This window comes from Rutilus rutilus, assembly GCF_951802725.1.
Source record: "Rutilus rutilus genome assembly, chromosome: 1".
NCBI lineage: Eukaryota > Metazoa > Chordata > Actinopteri > Cypriniformes > Leuciscidae > Rutilus > Rutilus rutilus.
The window spans coordinates 68,943,544-68,958,888 of NC_140209.1; the positions used below are offsets into that span (position 1 = coordinate 68,943,544).

The 15,345-nt window shown below is 42.7% G+C and overlaps 1 protein-coding gene across 1 annotated transcript in view; it reads right to left on the reverse strand.

The window, feature by feature from the left end:
• Positions 1–15,345, reverse strand: part of LOC311294965 (uncharacterized protein) — a 59,701-nt gene that overhangs the window by 24,636 nt on the left and 19,720 nt on the right. The window contains exons 3-6 of the mRNA XM_084416095.1: positions 10,789–10,878; positions 5,389–7,326; positions 4,893–5,066; positions 254–427 (exon numbers count right to left, since the gene is read on the reverse strand). Coding sequence (XP_084272221.1) covers positions 254–427; positions 4,893–5,066; positions 5,389–7,326; positions 10,789–10,878 — 2,376 coding nt within the window. The remainder of the gene's footprint in view (positions 1–253; positions 428–4,892; positions 5,067–5,388; positions 7,327–10,788; positions 10,879–15,345) is intronic.

Below are 15,345 nucleotides of genomic sequence, written 5' to 3' on the forward strand. Positions count from 1 at the left end.
TGCCAGCTTCCTGCAAATGTGAACATGCCAACAGACAGCGCACACTATTCATATGGTAATGATCTGAGGCAATTCATGCAAACAGAGTCAACACCCATATCAACTCAAACACATCATGTTTCATCAGAATGATCATATTCATTTACTTTCATTTTGGGATGAGGTGAGAAATAATCCTGGAATAAGAATAATTTCACAATAAGTTTGCCACGATATGTCCTTGAGTGGTTATTTTTCACAGACCCTCAAGTACCTCAGTATGTTGAGTTGACAGTTTAGACTCTTCAGTCCAGCACAGAGCAGCTTCACTCCTGAATCCTGCAGGTCATTGTTACTCAGGTCCAGCTCTCTCAGGGAGGAGTTTGATGACTGTAGAACTGAAGACACAATTTCACAGCACTGACCAGTGAGCTTACAGTGTGCCAACCTAAACAGGGGAGAAATGAGAAACAAAGGACATGAATGTAAAGGCCCTGATATACTTCAGGGGAAATCGGTCTCCCTAAAAAACTATTTAAATCAATAATAATAAATAAATAAAATTGTTCGGATGCCAGACAAGAGTAGGCCTGTCAAAATAAACCCAGGACAGCATGACTAACCCACCTGTTACATACAACAAAACAAAACTATTTCACAGAGTCTGACTTTTTCTGTCTTTCAACATAAAAGGGTTTAAACAACACCCCTCAAATAACAAAGTCAAAAGTTAACTTGATCAATACCAATAAAAAACAACAACAACCAATCAAATAAATAAAAATAAATAAAAGATCAATTTAAGAAATCAACCATCGTTGAACAATTTCAGTCACCACCACTTTTTTTTTCTTGGTTCTCTTTCACACATACATAAAAATACATAAGCAGTGAACCCTTGCAGATACATCAGTTGGGATTCAGCAACAGTAGATTCACATGTCTACATTAACTCCAAATGTTTTAATGTAAAAGAACACATTAAATAAGCAGTTAGAAGTAGAAGGTGTAAACAACCAAACAAAAATAAAATATATATCAATCTTAGTAAAAAAGTAGCTGCAATAGACACATCGAAAGTGTATATTAGAAAAGCCAGTGCTTAGTGTGTGTGTGTCTGTGAGCGTGTGTGCTGAAATGTTTGTGTGAGAGAATGGCTCTGAGTCACTGAAGTTTAACAGATCGCAAAGTTTCTGAAGAGTCTCCTGCGATCATAGTGGACTCTAAGATGATCAAATATCTGATATTTGCTTTTTATATTTGAATGGCTGAATGAAGCTGGTACGTGAAAGTGCGTTGCGCCAGTTCACAGACTCAACAAAGACGGCGAGCCTGGAAGCGTCAGGCCGACAGGAACATAAGCCCCACTTCACACAGCAACTCAAACTTTGCCCTCCTCTCAGACAACCCTTTCGCAAGAACTACATTCACTTGTGACGTCTCTCCCCATGTGCACTAGCCTCACCGTTATATTTGCCTCTACCAATAATTGATGCAAGCCTCCTTTACGCCAATGAGTTGACAAAGTGAGAGTGAAAGTAAAATTTAAGTTTGAGTTGAGTTTTCTGCTTTTCCACATGGTAAACACTAGGGGTGGCACGGTTCACAAAACCCACGGTTTGGTTCGTATCACGGTTTTAGGGTCACGGTTTTCAGTTCTGTACGGTTCTTGTTGTTATTTTTTCTTTTAATCTTTAACACTCCAAAAAATTACTTCAGCATATGATATATAGCTTAATTATCGAATTATTAATTAATTTATTTTATAAATGGGGCGTGTTTGCAAAACGCAGCTTCTCATTTCCCATTCCGAAGTAATATAGTGAGCGGTCACCGTGAGGAAACTTCCAGTGGCCCTGGAGGTCCATCCATCTGTAGTGCGAGCTACATGGGCTGTCGGACAGTTCTTTGTCAATTTCTCCTCGTGTCTCGTCATCATAGGCGTAGTTTGCGGGTGGGACATGTCCCCACCACTTTTGAAACATCTCGTGGCATGGATGTACCAATACAAATAAATAAAACATCTCCAGTTAACTAGCAAAGTATTCGTTTCGTTCGTTTGTTAAATAAGAAGCAATCTACCGCTGAATTTTATTTTTTTTAATCAAGTGATCAAAGAGCTCGTTGCCGCTGCGATCAGTGGCGCTGATACAGTGTTCTCTTGTGGCTCGCGCACACGCCGCACAGTCTTCACTCGGACGCGCACTTCAATCCGTTGAGGAGACTCTCTATTCGTTCCGGTGAAATCACAAAACAAAATTCACACAAATCTGTCTCTGTTTGATATACAACCACTGATAAACATAATCGGTTTTGATGAAAAAGAAAAAAATATATATACGAGTGTGGATTAGAACTCAGAACCTATGACACGCTTGGCAAAAGTTCTGCCACTGGACCATTATAGTACATACGTAAAAATACTCATAAACAGTTGGTTATGTCTTAAGTGAATGTAAACAGTTGAGAAAGAAAACATGTGTAAAAGTATATTGGATCCGTGCAGCTCTTAAAGTGACAGCAGCCTAATAAACCTGCTGCAGTCATTTTTGTTAATCAAACAATAAAAGAGTGTTATTTTACATTTTAATTATACATTTTATGTTGTAGGCTATTATCTGAATACTAGGCTTGTCACGATTATGAAATTTGGCTGACGATTAATTGCCTAAAAATAATTAGGGCTTTGACAATTAATTGTCTGTATAAGGGCTTTGACGATTATACGATTAATTGTCTGTTTTAGGGCTCTGTCATAAAAAATTTTTTGCGTGCTTCATTCATTAAATAATTGTTATGAATTTAGTCCTTCGCAGTTTGTAAGTTAGCATTTTGCAGTGTAACATTACAGTTAACACCTTTAAATATTAAATACATTTATTCAATTCAGTAAATAACTGAAACAATCACAACAAACTGGCCAATCACAGAAAAGTCCATATCATTCATATACAGTATGAACTAATGGTCACTTTTTTATTTGTTTAACACAATCCAGAATCCACTAAATACACACTAGTTAATAAGAATATATAACAATAAGCTATGACCATTTGTTTATTAAACTTAGTGAGAGTATAAATCAGCAATAAAAAGTAATTCTTGAAAAAATCTGCACAGATATTTGATAAAATCTAAACATATTAATAAAAACTAATTACTATTAGTACTCTTATAAAATTCATTCATGTATTCATACATTTAACAATTTTTATTTTATATATGAATGTAAAGAATTATATACACTACACACAAATAATATACAATTAAAAGATGCTTATTTTAAATGTATTGTGCAGCTTTTTAACGGGGCAACAAGATATGATAGATACAACAGAACAAAATAGGCTTTTAATAATCCTTCAGTGCACAAAACCATAATATGAATGAAACGCTTCAAAACAGAACGGCACAAAGCACGTATGCCCATCATGGGTGCAGAATGATGTGCTTAAAGCAACATGGAGTCCGTATCCGCGGTGATACAGATGTGCGTGGTCTTATAATGCACAGCGCACTGGCGTTGCAAAGTCTCTCTGCACTGGCTACCACTTTTGGACAAAAGCGTCTGCTTAAATGAATGTGTAAATATAAATAATGCGTTGCTATTGATGCTATTAAGCAAGTATTTAAAATATAATGTCTTTATGTTGTTTCTACATTAACTTGGAGATTAACTGTGAAATTATTACATTATAAAATATATTAAAAATGTATAAAAACGTAAGTGTCAGCACTTGTAGGTTATATCATTTTAAATATATTTGAAAGATAATTTAAGTTTATTTTACACACTTTAAGCATTATCGGATCACATATCGAATATCGCATTTTTCTTTAGTATCATGCAGCCCTATAGGGTCCTTTGCACCATGACATCGAGCCAAACACCCCCCAGAAGCCTTTTTTCCCTTGGTTGAACATGTTTAAAGTTAGAGCTTATTTAGAGATATCAGTCGAATGGCTTATTGCAGGCGCTATTGGCTCCAGTTTGTATCTCGTAAATTACCGCACTAATAATGCCCAGAATGGTACCAAACCTCTACAGTAGTACAAATAGGTTCTGTACTCATAAAACGAGGCATTGGAAAGTTTGTAAGTACATCAGGAGTTTATTTAAATAGCACTTGCCTGATGGCTCATGCTACTGTTAACCCGGACACCGACATCACTTCACTGAGTTGAGAAAAGCACGTAAAAGTCCTGGCAGAAAGCGATGCATAAGGATGTAGTGTAACGACGCCCAGTTCCAGGAATGCACTAATATTTTGTTGGTAATACCAGTTTATAACAATTATTAGTTAACACTAAGTTGTCAACACTTCAAAAAAAAAAAAATTATTTGTCGTTACACTACATCCTTATAATATGTATACAAATACAAATTTGGAGCTGTAGCGTCTGCACTAAGCCATTCGGCTGATATCTCTAAATAAGCTCTAACTTTAAAAATGTTCAACCGAGGGAAAAAAGGCTTCTGGGGGGTGTTTGGCTCGATGTCATGGTGCAAAAAGACCCCAGGTTGATTTTACTCCGAACCATCCCTTTAACTATGCTAAAGCTCTGATTTCTAAGTGAACAATTCGACAACTACTGTTTACACATGTGAGGATAGGGTATTACCATTTGTGTAAAGAGCTTGGCATTTTGAAATATGTTGCTTTCCAAAGAGATTAAAGAGATTTTACAGTAATTTTGAATGTTGTACTTAATACAGAGAACTGTGTGTAGAGTTGTTTAATATGATATACAACTGAAAACTGAGTGTAAAGCAGGAACTGTAGTGGCAATTTTGCATCCTTGTTTAAGGATTTGGTACATTCGAGTTTTTAAGTATTGGTGATTGCATTTCATGTTCCAATTAAATATATAAACAACTGAGAAACTGTAAATAATAAATGTGAAACACAAACCTCAGAACATTGAGTTGACAGTTCGGACTCCTCAGTCCAGTACAGAGCAGCTTCTCTCTTGAATCCTGCAGGTCATTGTTACTCAGGTCCAGCTCTCTCAGGGGGGAGTTTGATGACTGTAGAGCTGAAGACACAATTGCACAGTCCTGATCTGTGAGATTAGAGTCTGCCAAACTGAAAAGAAAAAGGATATTTGATTAAAAGCTGGTGTCAAGACCAACTTCACCATATAACATCATGCTGGTTGTATTTTCCACAGGTAGATCCAGCAATTAAAATAAATATGTGATTTAAAATCATATTTTATAAACAATCATGTTTCTTCTGGGTTATACAAAACTTTATTTAGGTAAAAGGAAACTGTCAATTTGGTTGAGAATGAAAACAACACACAATTGCAGTAATTAGTGTTTTATGGTTGTGAACATAATATTCATCATACATCCATCACAATGCGTCACATGCAATTGTGTTATTATTAGATCTTCACACTTACCAAGCTTTTCTGCAGTTCCTCACAGCAGGTAACAGTCTCCTTCCACCCTCCTTTGATTTAATGTTGTACTTTTTAAGGTCTAACTCATCCATCACCTCCTCTGACATCAGGATCATGTTTGCCAAAGTTGAACATTGTGCAAGAGAAAGAATTTTACATTTTGCTTTAGATTTTAAAAACGCCTGCACTTTTTCAACAACAGAATTATCCTTCATCTCAATCAAGCAATGTGACAGATTCATCCATCTTTCAGGGCTGACATTGTTTTTTTGACCTCGTTTGAGGTTTTGGATTATTTTCTTGATGCTCTCTGGGTTGTTCTCTGAGTGAATCAGCACATCCTGTAAGAGTCTCTGATTGGACTCCAGTGAGATGCCATGAAGGAATCGAAGGAAAAGATCCAGGTGTCCATTTTTACTGTTCAAGGATTTATTTACTGCTTCCTTCAGAAATACATCAAGAGGAACATTCCCAGACTGAGTTCTGGACTTTCCTGTCAGCAATATTTTCAGAACTTCATTGTTTTTGTGTAAATAGCAGAGAAACACATACAGTGCTGCAAAAAACTCCTGAAAGCTCAGATGTACAAAACTGTAAACCTTCCTGTGATAAATCACAGATTCCTCCCTAAAGATCTCAGTGCAAATCCCAGAATACACTAAGGCATCAGTGACATCTATGCCGCTCTCAATCAGGTCCTCCTCATAGAACATCACATTGCCCTTCATCAGCTGATTGAAAGCCAATTCAGCAAGTTTCACAATCACTTCTCTGTTAGACTGCAAGAGATTCTCTGGATCTCTCTCTTCATACTTCTGGTTCCTCATGCTAGTCTGAATGAGGAGGAAGTGTATGTACATTTCAGTCAGAGTTTGAGGGATTTCTGCACTGAGATCTTGTTTCAGGATGTTTTGAAGCACAGTGGCTGAGATCCAGCAGAAGACGGGTATGTGACACATGATGTGGAGGCTTCTTGCTCTTCTGATGTGTGAGATGATTCTGCTGGCTTGATGCTCATCACTGATTCTCTTCCTGAAATATTCCTCCTTCTGAGGGTCATTGAATCCCTGAATTTCTGTCACACGGTTGATGTATTCTGAGGGGATCTGATTGGCTGCTGCTGGTCTGGTGGTGATCCAGATGAGAGCAGAGGGAAGCAGATCTCCTTTCATGAGGTTTGACATCAACACACCCACTGATGAAGACTCAGTCACATCAGAAACTTTCTCACTGTCTGAAAACATCAGTGTAATTCTGCTTTCATCCAGACCATCAAAGATGAACACAACTGTACATTCATCATAAATCTTTGAGTCCAGATGTCGAAGTTCAGGATGAAAGTCCAGCAGAAGTCTGTGAAGACTGTACTGATGATCTTTAATCAAGTTCAGCTCTCTAAATGGAAGCACAAACATGAAATCTACATCCTGATTGGCTTTTCCCTCGGCCCAGTCCAGAATGAACTTCTGCACAGAGACGGTTTTTCCGATTCCAGCGATGCCTTTAGTAAGAACAGTCTTGATTTTGTCTTTCTTCTCTCTTCTCTTCTCCTCATATCCTAGTTCAGGTGAAGGATCAAAGATGTCATTGCAGTTGATTGGAGTGTCTTGGAGTGTCTTGTAACTTTTCTCCATCTGTAGCACCTCATGTTCTTCATTCACTCCTTCATTCTCTCCCTCTATTATGTACAGCTGTGTGTAAATCCTGTTCAGGAGAGTCTGATTCTCTTGTAGTTTGATTCCCTCAAATAAGCTCTCATACTTGTTCTTCATGCTGGTTTTGTGCTGGTCTTTGACTCTCTGCAGATCATCATGCACTGGCTGGTGAGAATCGAGCTGCAGGGCTGCTTCTGTGTCATGATGACTGATGTGTTTCTGACAGGAGGAGGATGTGCTGGTCTGACAGGACACATCTCTGATCTGGTCAGCTCTGCCACCACTGAAAACACATTAAGAAGACAGAGACACAAAAACAAACAGAAAAGACCTTTGTGAAAATATTTAAATATGTTTAATATGAAAATCATATCATAGTCTCTATTCGCAAGGAATCTTGGTCTTTTGAGTAGAGACGGCGCATACAAAAACCAGCGTGCAGTATACCGGAAGTACACAAGAAGTAGAGGTAAACATGGCGAGACGCAGCACAGCAACACACTTTTGGAGCGAGGAGGAAAGCGCAAACAAAGGCGATCGCTATCTGCCCCGAACTATTCATTATCCGCGTGCTGCTGCTGTTGTTGTTGTTGTCTTTGGATACATGAAGAATGACGCATATTGCGTCTTATGGTTGTCCGTACGCCAGACGCTAACCGTGCGTCGCCGTTTACATCAGGATATTACCAATTGATTACAAATTCTATGGGAAACAGGAGTAACTCTCTCTGCTCACGCATGTAAACGGGTTATTCCGAATGTTTCAGAAACTCGAATAGTGACCTTAACCCGACCATAACCCGGTTATTGGCTGCATGTAAACGTAGTCAGTGTTTCCCATTCATTAACTAGATTGTGGCGGCCCACCATTGTCTAATCTGTTCCTCTACGGTTTCATAATGAACCAAAAATATAGCTAAACTTCTCAAATAAAAGTTCCCCTTTAAAGTACAATTCACCAAATTGTTTCTTTGTGAAATTTGCACACTGAACATGGGTTGGAGCTCTTATAAATCCGGCATTTGGGGGCAGATAATGACCTCCATATTTAAAGTAGGGCTATTCAGTGCGAAAATGAATGGAAACACCTTAAAATGTCTCAAATCAATTCGATGTACCAATTTGATCGCAAAACAGCATGTGACATCATTACGCACAGGTTTTTATTTGCTTTAAAGCCGTTGGATGGAAACACACTTTCACCAGCTTTATTCGCATGAGTTTTTTTTACCGAACTTCAGATAATTCGATTGACAAGTGGATGGAAACTTAGCTAGTGTTTCCCATTCATTAACTAGATTGTGGCGGCCCACCATAGTCTAATCTGTCCCGCTACGGTTTCATAATGAACCAAAAATATAATTTAACTTCTCAAATAAAAGTTCCCCTTTAAAGTACAATTCACCAAATTGTTGCTTTGTGAAATTTGCACACTGAATATGGGTTGGAGCTAGGGGTGGAACGGTACATGTATTCGTATTGAACCGAAACGGTACAGGCGTCACGGTTTGGTGCATGAATATACACAGAGAATACATGGTATAAAAATAAATAAAACTCGCTTGCAAATTAATTAATGTAATGCGGAACTACTGTTAGATGCGCGGGTTCTTTAAGGATATCTAATCTGTAGCTCCGCTTCAGTTCTCAAGCTCTGTGGCTATAATGAACAGGCTGCGATGTCAAGATCGCAATGCTGGAATATGTGTGTGTGTGTGTGTGTGTGTGTGTGTGTGTGTGTGTGTGTGTGTGTGTGTGTGTGTGAGAGAGAGAGAGAGAGAGAGAGAGAGAGAGAGAGAGAGAGAGAGAGAGAGAGAGAGAGAGAGAGAGGCACGGGCGCGATTGAACAGTGGAAACTTTGTTCATACAGGACATCATTCAAACTGCAAAGTGTTTACTTATATTTGTGTACACTCGCAATAAAACACAACATTGTGCTTTTGTCAAACTGTAAACTCTTTTCAAACTGTACAAACAAACCTACAACTGTTACCTAACCAAAATACACACACACACACACACACACACACACACACACACACACACACACACACACACACACACACACACACACACACACACAGTTTAAAATATTAATCCAACCCCATTTAAAAACAGTCTGTGGGTGCCATCTTTTGGACATTCATCATATTGCATTGGTTTTCATTTCTTGTCCTCAAACTGAGGACTAATCTGTTTATTTTTAAGTCACACATTCTACATTGATAAAAAAAAAAATCAAATGTGTTTTTAATGGTAGTATTATTTTATAAAGAAATCAATTATTTATAATTCAGATGAGAATAAAGTTAGTGTTAATTAAAATTTTAAGGAAAACAAATATATTGATCTGAAATATAGCAAATTAATTTTAAATTCATTCAGATACAATTACCAAACATATGTCAAGGTCTTTGTCTTTTTATTAATTTAATTAATAAACTAATTATATAAAACTACTGTCAATGCACTACAAATAAACTGGTTCTATGCCTTTACTTTATTAATAAAACTTAATTAAAAAATACAAGGCTTAAGACATTTATTTTCCTTTTATTTTATTTATTTATTTTACAGCCTGAGACATGCACAATAAAAAAAAATTGCCTTCTACATTTTTGTTTTGCTTTTCCCTCCACTGTACCGAACTCGTACTGAACCGTGATGTCTGAACCAAGGTATGAACCCGAACCGTGACTTCTACTCAAAATGTTCGAAAAAAAGAGAAAGGCTAAAATTCTTGGCAGAAAGTTTAAACCAGAAACCATTATTTTAGAATATCACAGAAGCACTGGCATGGAGAAAAAGCAGTGTTTCTGAAATTATTATATGTAATTAATTTACATGTAAATGATGACTGATGGCAGGTGATTTATTATAAGAGACTGCAAACTCAGTTTATTTCTGCATTTCCTAGTTGCACATTAATGTCCCCTTTGCCACAAGTGAAGCATTTGAAAAGTCAGAGAAGATTTTATGTCTAAATAACCTGCCACCTTTTCTTTTAGAAATAGAAAATCACATATTTTATACCGATCACAGATGTCCTTGATCAGCTGATATGAATCCTGATTTTCAAAAGTTCTTTCATATTTGCTCTGTCTGGTTTGAGCAGTCTTGCATTTTTTGTGTCATCAACATATGATGGGCCAGTTTACAGACAATCAGTCGATTCATAGTGTTAACTTCATGTGCGAGGGAATGGATTATCGCGAGAGTCTGCGAGACTGTTGCTTTTTCTTTTTCTCTGTTTTTGACTTGGCAATGGTGAGTGAGGAGTAATAAAAAAACTTTCTGTGAAACTACGTCGTGTCTTTGGCTATTTTCACATAGGAAGTTATTATTGGCTGATTTATGGCAGATCGATCAGAGTATCCTTACAAAACACTTACATTTATATAATAATATTTAAAATACTGAAATGAGCAAAGATTTTGTGGCACCTCTAGCAATATGTCATGACAACCATATTGGGAACCACCGATAATCGACAACCAATAATTGTCAATATAACACTGATGCAACACATGTAACAAAACTCATTCCTGTGTAAATGGAGGTCTAACAGAGAAATATCAGAGAGAAGCATAAGAAAGCACTATTTAACAATTCCTTTCTTTGCATCTTGACCTCCACTTGTTACTTGTTATACTTGTTAAAGAACTTTAGCCATATGAAATGTAAACTTTTCTGAACCTTCGTGCATTTTGTGTTCATGTGTCTCTCACCCTACGATGATACTCACACAGGGTCAAAGGTCACTGGTCCATCACTGAATCTTGTGGCCTTCATGGTCAGACAGTTGGATACTGGAGAAGCTGCTCTCTTTCTTTTCCTGTTGTTGATAATGAGAAATAAACAGAAATATTTCACATTGTTTCTCTGCAGATTATTTGACTGCTCCATTAAATTAACCCTGTCAATACTTCTGTAATTTATAGAGCAGTATTTGTATTAGTTTTAGAGAGAAAACATGTTTTATTAATAGTAGGGTACAACAGGGCTGAAGGCCACCGGGGTAAAAGCTGCATTTGATTTTATTATCCTTTAAACCACTAGATGGCACAAAACTTTCCTAAACATCCAGTTCTCTTACGAGAGTTCTCTCGTACTGCGTCTTAGCTAAGACGCTGCGGGAAAAGTCTCTTTTCACGAATATTGAAGCAAAAAATTATCCTTAATTTTAATATTTGTAAAACGCATTTGCCACAGTATGCAGCCATAGGCAAGACGGCTCGTTTGCTCATTGGCTGTTGTACTAGCAAATGCATAAGCCTATCGAGCGCAGGCTGATGCAACATCAGACCAATGAGGCCACTTCCCGCCGACGCGGGCGTGGCCTCGCCCTATAAAGGTAGCTCGAAAAGGCTGACTCACTTGATTTTTCACCTCTTCAGCGAACCTCTCACATCGCTGGATCTCGGATAGGAAGCAAGCGTCGTCTGAGTGCAAGCACATCAGCGGGACGAGCCATCTGAAGTCGCTGGCCTTCGCCGCCTTCCACTGCCGTACCTGCTGCGCTTTCCGGCGCTCATATCCTTTTCTGTTTCTCTGTGTGTGTGTGTGTTCGCCCTGCGACACACACTCGTAAAAGAGCTCGCGTCTTTTTAAAGATGCCTTCCTGCGGCTCGTGCCGAGCCCCACTCAGCGAGGGAGACCGTCATGTCATCTGTGTCTCCTGCCTGGGTGAAGATCATGCAGCGCTCGCACTCGCTGACGGCGGCTGCCCTCACTGCGAGCTTATGCCTTTGGCGACTCTGCGGACTCGCCTGGCACTTTTCTCCGAGCCTGCACTCCCCGCCGCGTTGCCGCGCCGTAAAAAGCGCCGCTCCCAGCGGATTCCGGAGCCCTCTACAGCCCGACCGAGCTCGCCGGAGCGCCCGCTCGCTTCGCCGGCCTCGCCTGTATCACTTCCTGATGCTCAGCGCCCGCAGTCTGCCGCCGCTTCATCAGAGGAAGTCGATTTCAAAGCCGCGTCGGGGGATGAGGACACGTGCTCTCTGTTAGCTTCGGGCAGCGGCGATTGGTCGAGCTCTGAGGATCTCGCGCTCGCTGCTCGTAAGCCTAGCAGACGAGCCAACATCGAGAAAGAGTTGATGCGGGTGCTCTCGCTGGCCGCGACGAGTCTCGGCCTCGAGTGGTCTGCACCAGCACCTCCCTCTCGTACCCGGCTGGATGGTAGCTTCCTTCCCGGTGAGCATGCTTCTCCTGAGTCTAAGCCCGCCCCCTTTCTTCCTGAGCTTCATGAAGAAGTGGCAAAGGCCTGGAACGCTCCCTTCTCAGCACGAACTCGTTCGTCTGTTTCTCCAGCATTCTCCGCCCTGGACGATGCTAAAAACAGAGGCTACCAGTCACTTCCGCCGGTTGAACAGGCGATAGCGACGCACCTTTGCCCGCCCTCTGCTGGACGGCGGACGAAACCAGTGTTGCCATCCAAAGCCTGCCGCACGACGTCATCGCTGCTCGCGCGAATCTTTTCCGCTGCTGGGCAGGCTGCGTCTGCACTACACACCATGGCCACGCTGCAGATTTTCCAGGGAGATCTCCTCCGTAAGTTGGACGAGATGGGACCTGATGCAATCTGCCTCGCGGATTTGAGAAGCGCTTCGGATCTCACCCTTCGCGCTACTAAGTCTGCCGCTCAAGCTATGGGACGTGTTATGGCTTCCGCCACTGTGGCTGAAAGACATCTGTGGCTGACGTTTTCAGACATGGCCGAGTCTGAGCGCACCGCGTTCCTCGACGCCCCGCTGAATCCCACTGGCCTCTTCGGATCCTCTGTCAATGAGTTCATAGAGAGATTCGCAGAGGACCAGAAAGCGTCACAAGCCTTCAAGCACTTCCTGCCGAAGCGCTCCAGTTCTGCAGCGAGTCGTGCTAAGCCGACCCAGCGGAGCTCTCAGCCACAGCCCCCTCCTCCTGCTGCGTCATCACGACAGCAACGCAGCGCGAGACCCCGCTCTCGCTCTACCAGCCGTCGCCCCGCGCCGCGTGGCCCACGGCAGAGGATTGTGGTGAAACCGGAAGCCCCGAACACATCCTAGCACGCCTAGGAAAGCGCCGGTGTACAAGTCCCGCTGCGGCCGGACTCACACCCAAGCGCGCCGCTGTTTCAGTTCCAGGTATTGCGACTGTCTCAGCGTCTTATGCAACGCGCAAGCCCGTACAGTTGCCCGCTTGCCTGCACACAAAAGCCGTTTTCACGGCTACCCAGATATATCCCATAAAGAGTGTATTTTCTGGTGTCCCGGCCACGGCCGATGGTGCTATAAATGTAACGCTGATGCCCACTTCTCAGTGCCCATCCGTACACACAAGCACAGCCCTTCACACAGGGCTCGCGCCCATAAAATCGACTCAAGTCGATCGCGCGCACTGCATAGTAGACGTGTCCACTCCTCAGTGCACACGATCACTATGTCACGCACGTCTGACGGTTTCTGTAAAAACGAAACCTGTGCACGCTCGCTCTGCTCAGGCAGACAACGCGCCAGAAGTAGTAAAGGTGCGCGCTTCCAGCCCACACTTACTCACAGACGATATGAGTCCCACGGGACCCGTTCAGCCCTCCCTCACTCAGCTAAGCGCCATAGTGGGGTCGAGGACGAGCGCTCTGCCCGCTGTCATCAGCGCGCCCCACGCCTCGAATGCCACAGACATAACGCCTGTGTTACAGCACACCGAAGCGCTTCCGTTGCTCAGCCAACAGAGTGCGCTTCGCATCCAACCCTTAGCCATCCATGCAGATGCATGGGCAGCGCTTCCAGGGGTTTCGGAATGGGTGCTAAGCATTATAAAGAGAGGCTACTCGCTACAGTTTTATCGACGCCCTCCCCGCTTTACGGCGCGTGTCGAAACTACGGTGAATTCGGAAGTAGCACACCTACTCCGAGCCGAAATTTCAAAACTGATGAGCAAAGGGGCTATAGAGCCTGTATCTCATGCTCAAAGCGAACGGGGGCTGTACAGCAGATACTTTCTGGTCCCCAAAAAAGACGGGGGCTGCAGACCCATACTGGATCTGAGACAGCTGAACAAAGCATTAGTGAAACGCAGTTTCAGAATGCTTACGACCAGGAAAATCCTCGCGCATATTCGCGAAGGAGACTGGTTCATGTCAATAGATCTGAAGGACGCGTATTTTCAAATACAGATAGCGTCACGTCACAGGCAATACTTGAGATTCGCCTTCGACGGTCAGACATACCAGTATACAGTCCTGCCATTCGGTCTGTCCCTAGCACCTCGCACATTTACGAAGTGCATGGACGCAGCGCTCGCCCCTCTCAGACTCAGAGGCATGCGAGTGCTGAACTATTTGGACGACTGGCTGATTCTGGCTCATTCACGATCAGAGCTCGTGGAGCACAGGACCATGTTACTCGATCACCTCGAGAAACTCGGTCTCAGAGTCAATTGGACGAAGAGTTCACTGGACCCCAGTCAAACGATTTCGTTTTTGGGCATAGTTCTGGACTCACAGGCTATGACGGCGCGGCTGTCGCCACAGCGCGCGCTCGGCATTCAGCGCGCAGCGAGATCTCTCCGCTGCGACGCGTCCTTCCCGCTCAAGACGTTTCAGAAGATGCTAGGTCTCATGGCCTCAGCATCGCCAGTTCTTCAGCTGGGCCTGCTCCGCATGCGCCCCCTGCAGTTCTGGCTGAAAGCGCGGGTACCACGCAGAGCGTGGACTTCTGGTCGATTGCGTCTCAAAGTCAACCAGAGCTGCGTTACAGCTCTAGAACCTTGGACGGTGAACGACTGGTACCAAACAGGTGCAAGCCTGGGGACTTCCTCGAGAGTGAGAGTGGTGTCCACGGACGCCTCCACCTCGGGATGGGGAGCGCTGCTCGAGGGCAGACCGTTATATGGCCTGTGGTCAGAACGGGAAAAGCTCCGACACATCAACTGTCTGGAAATGCTGGCAGTAGAAAACGCGCTGACACGTTTTCGTCCCCAAATCAAGGGCCACCACGTCTTAGTCCGTTCGGACAACATGTCGGTGGTGTCCTACATAAATCGCCAGGGCGGTCTCAGATCCCGAGATCTGTACAGGTTGGCGGAACGCCTCCTGGTATGGGCTCAGCACAACTTGCGCTCGCTAAAAGCAGCTCATGTGCCTGGGATACAGAATGTGGGTCCAGACAGGCTGTCCAGGAACAACATTCCCGCGGGCGAATGGTCTCTACACCCACAAACAGTCCAGCTGCTGTGGGAGAGATTTGGCAGAGCGGAAGTGGACCTCTTCGCGTCCAGCGAAAACGCTCACTGCCCCGCGTTCTTTTCCAAGAGCGAAAGCGCG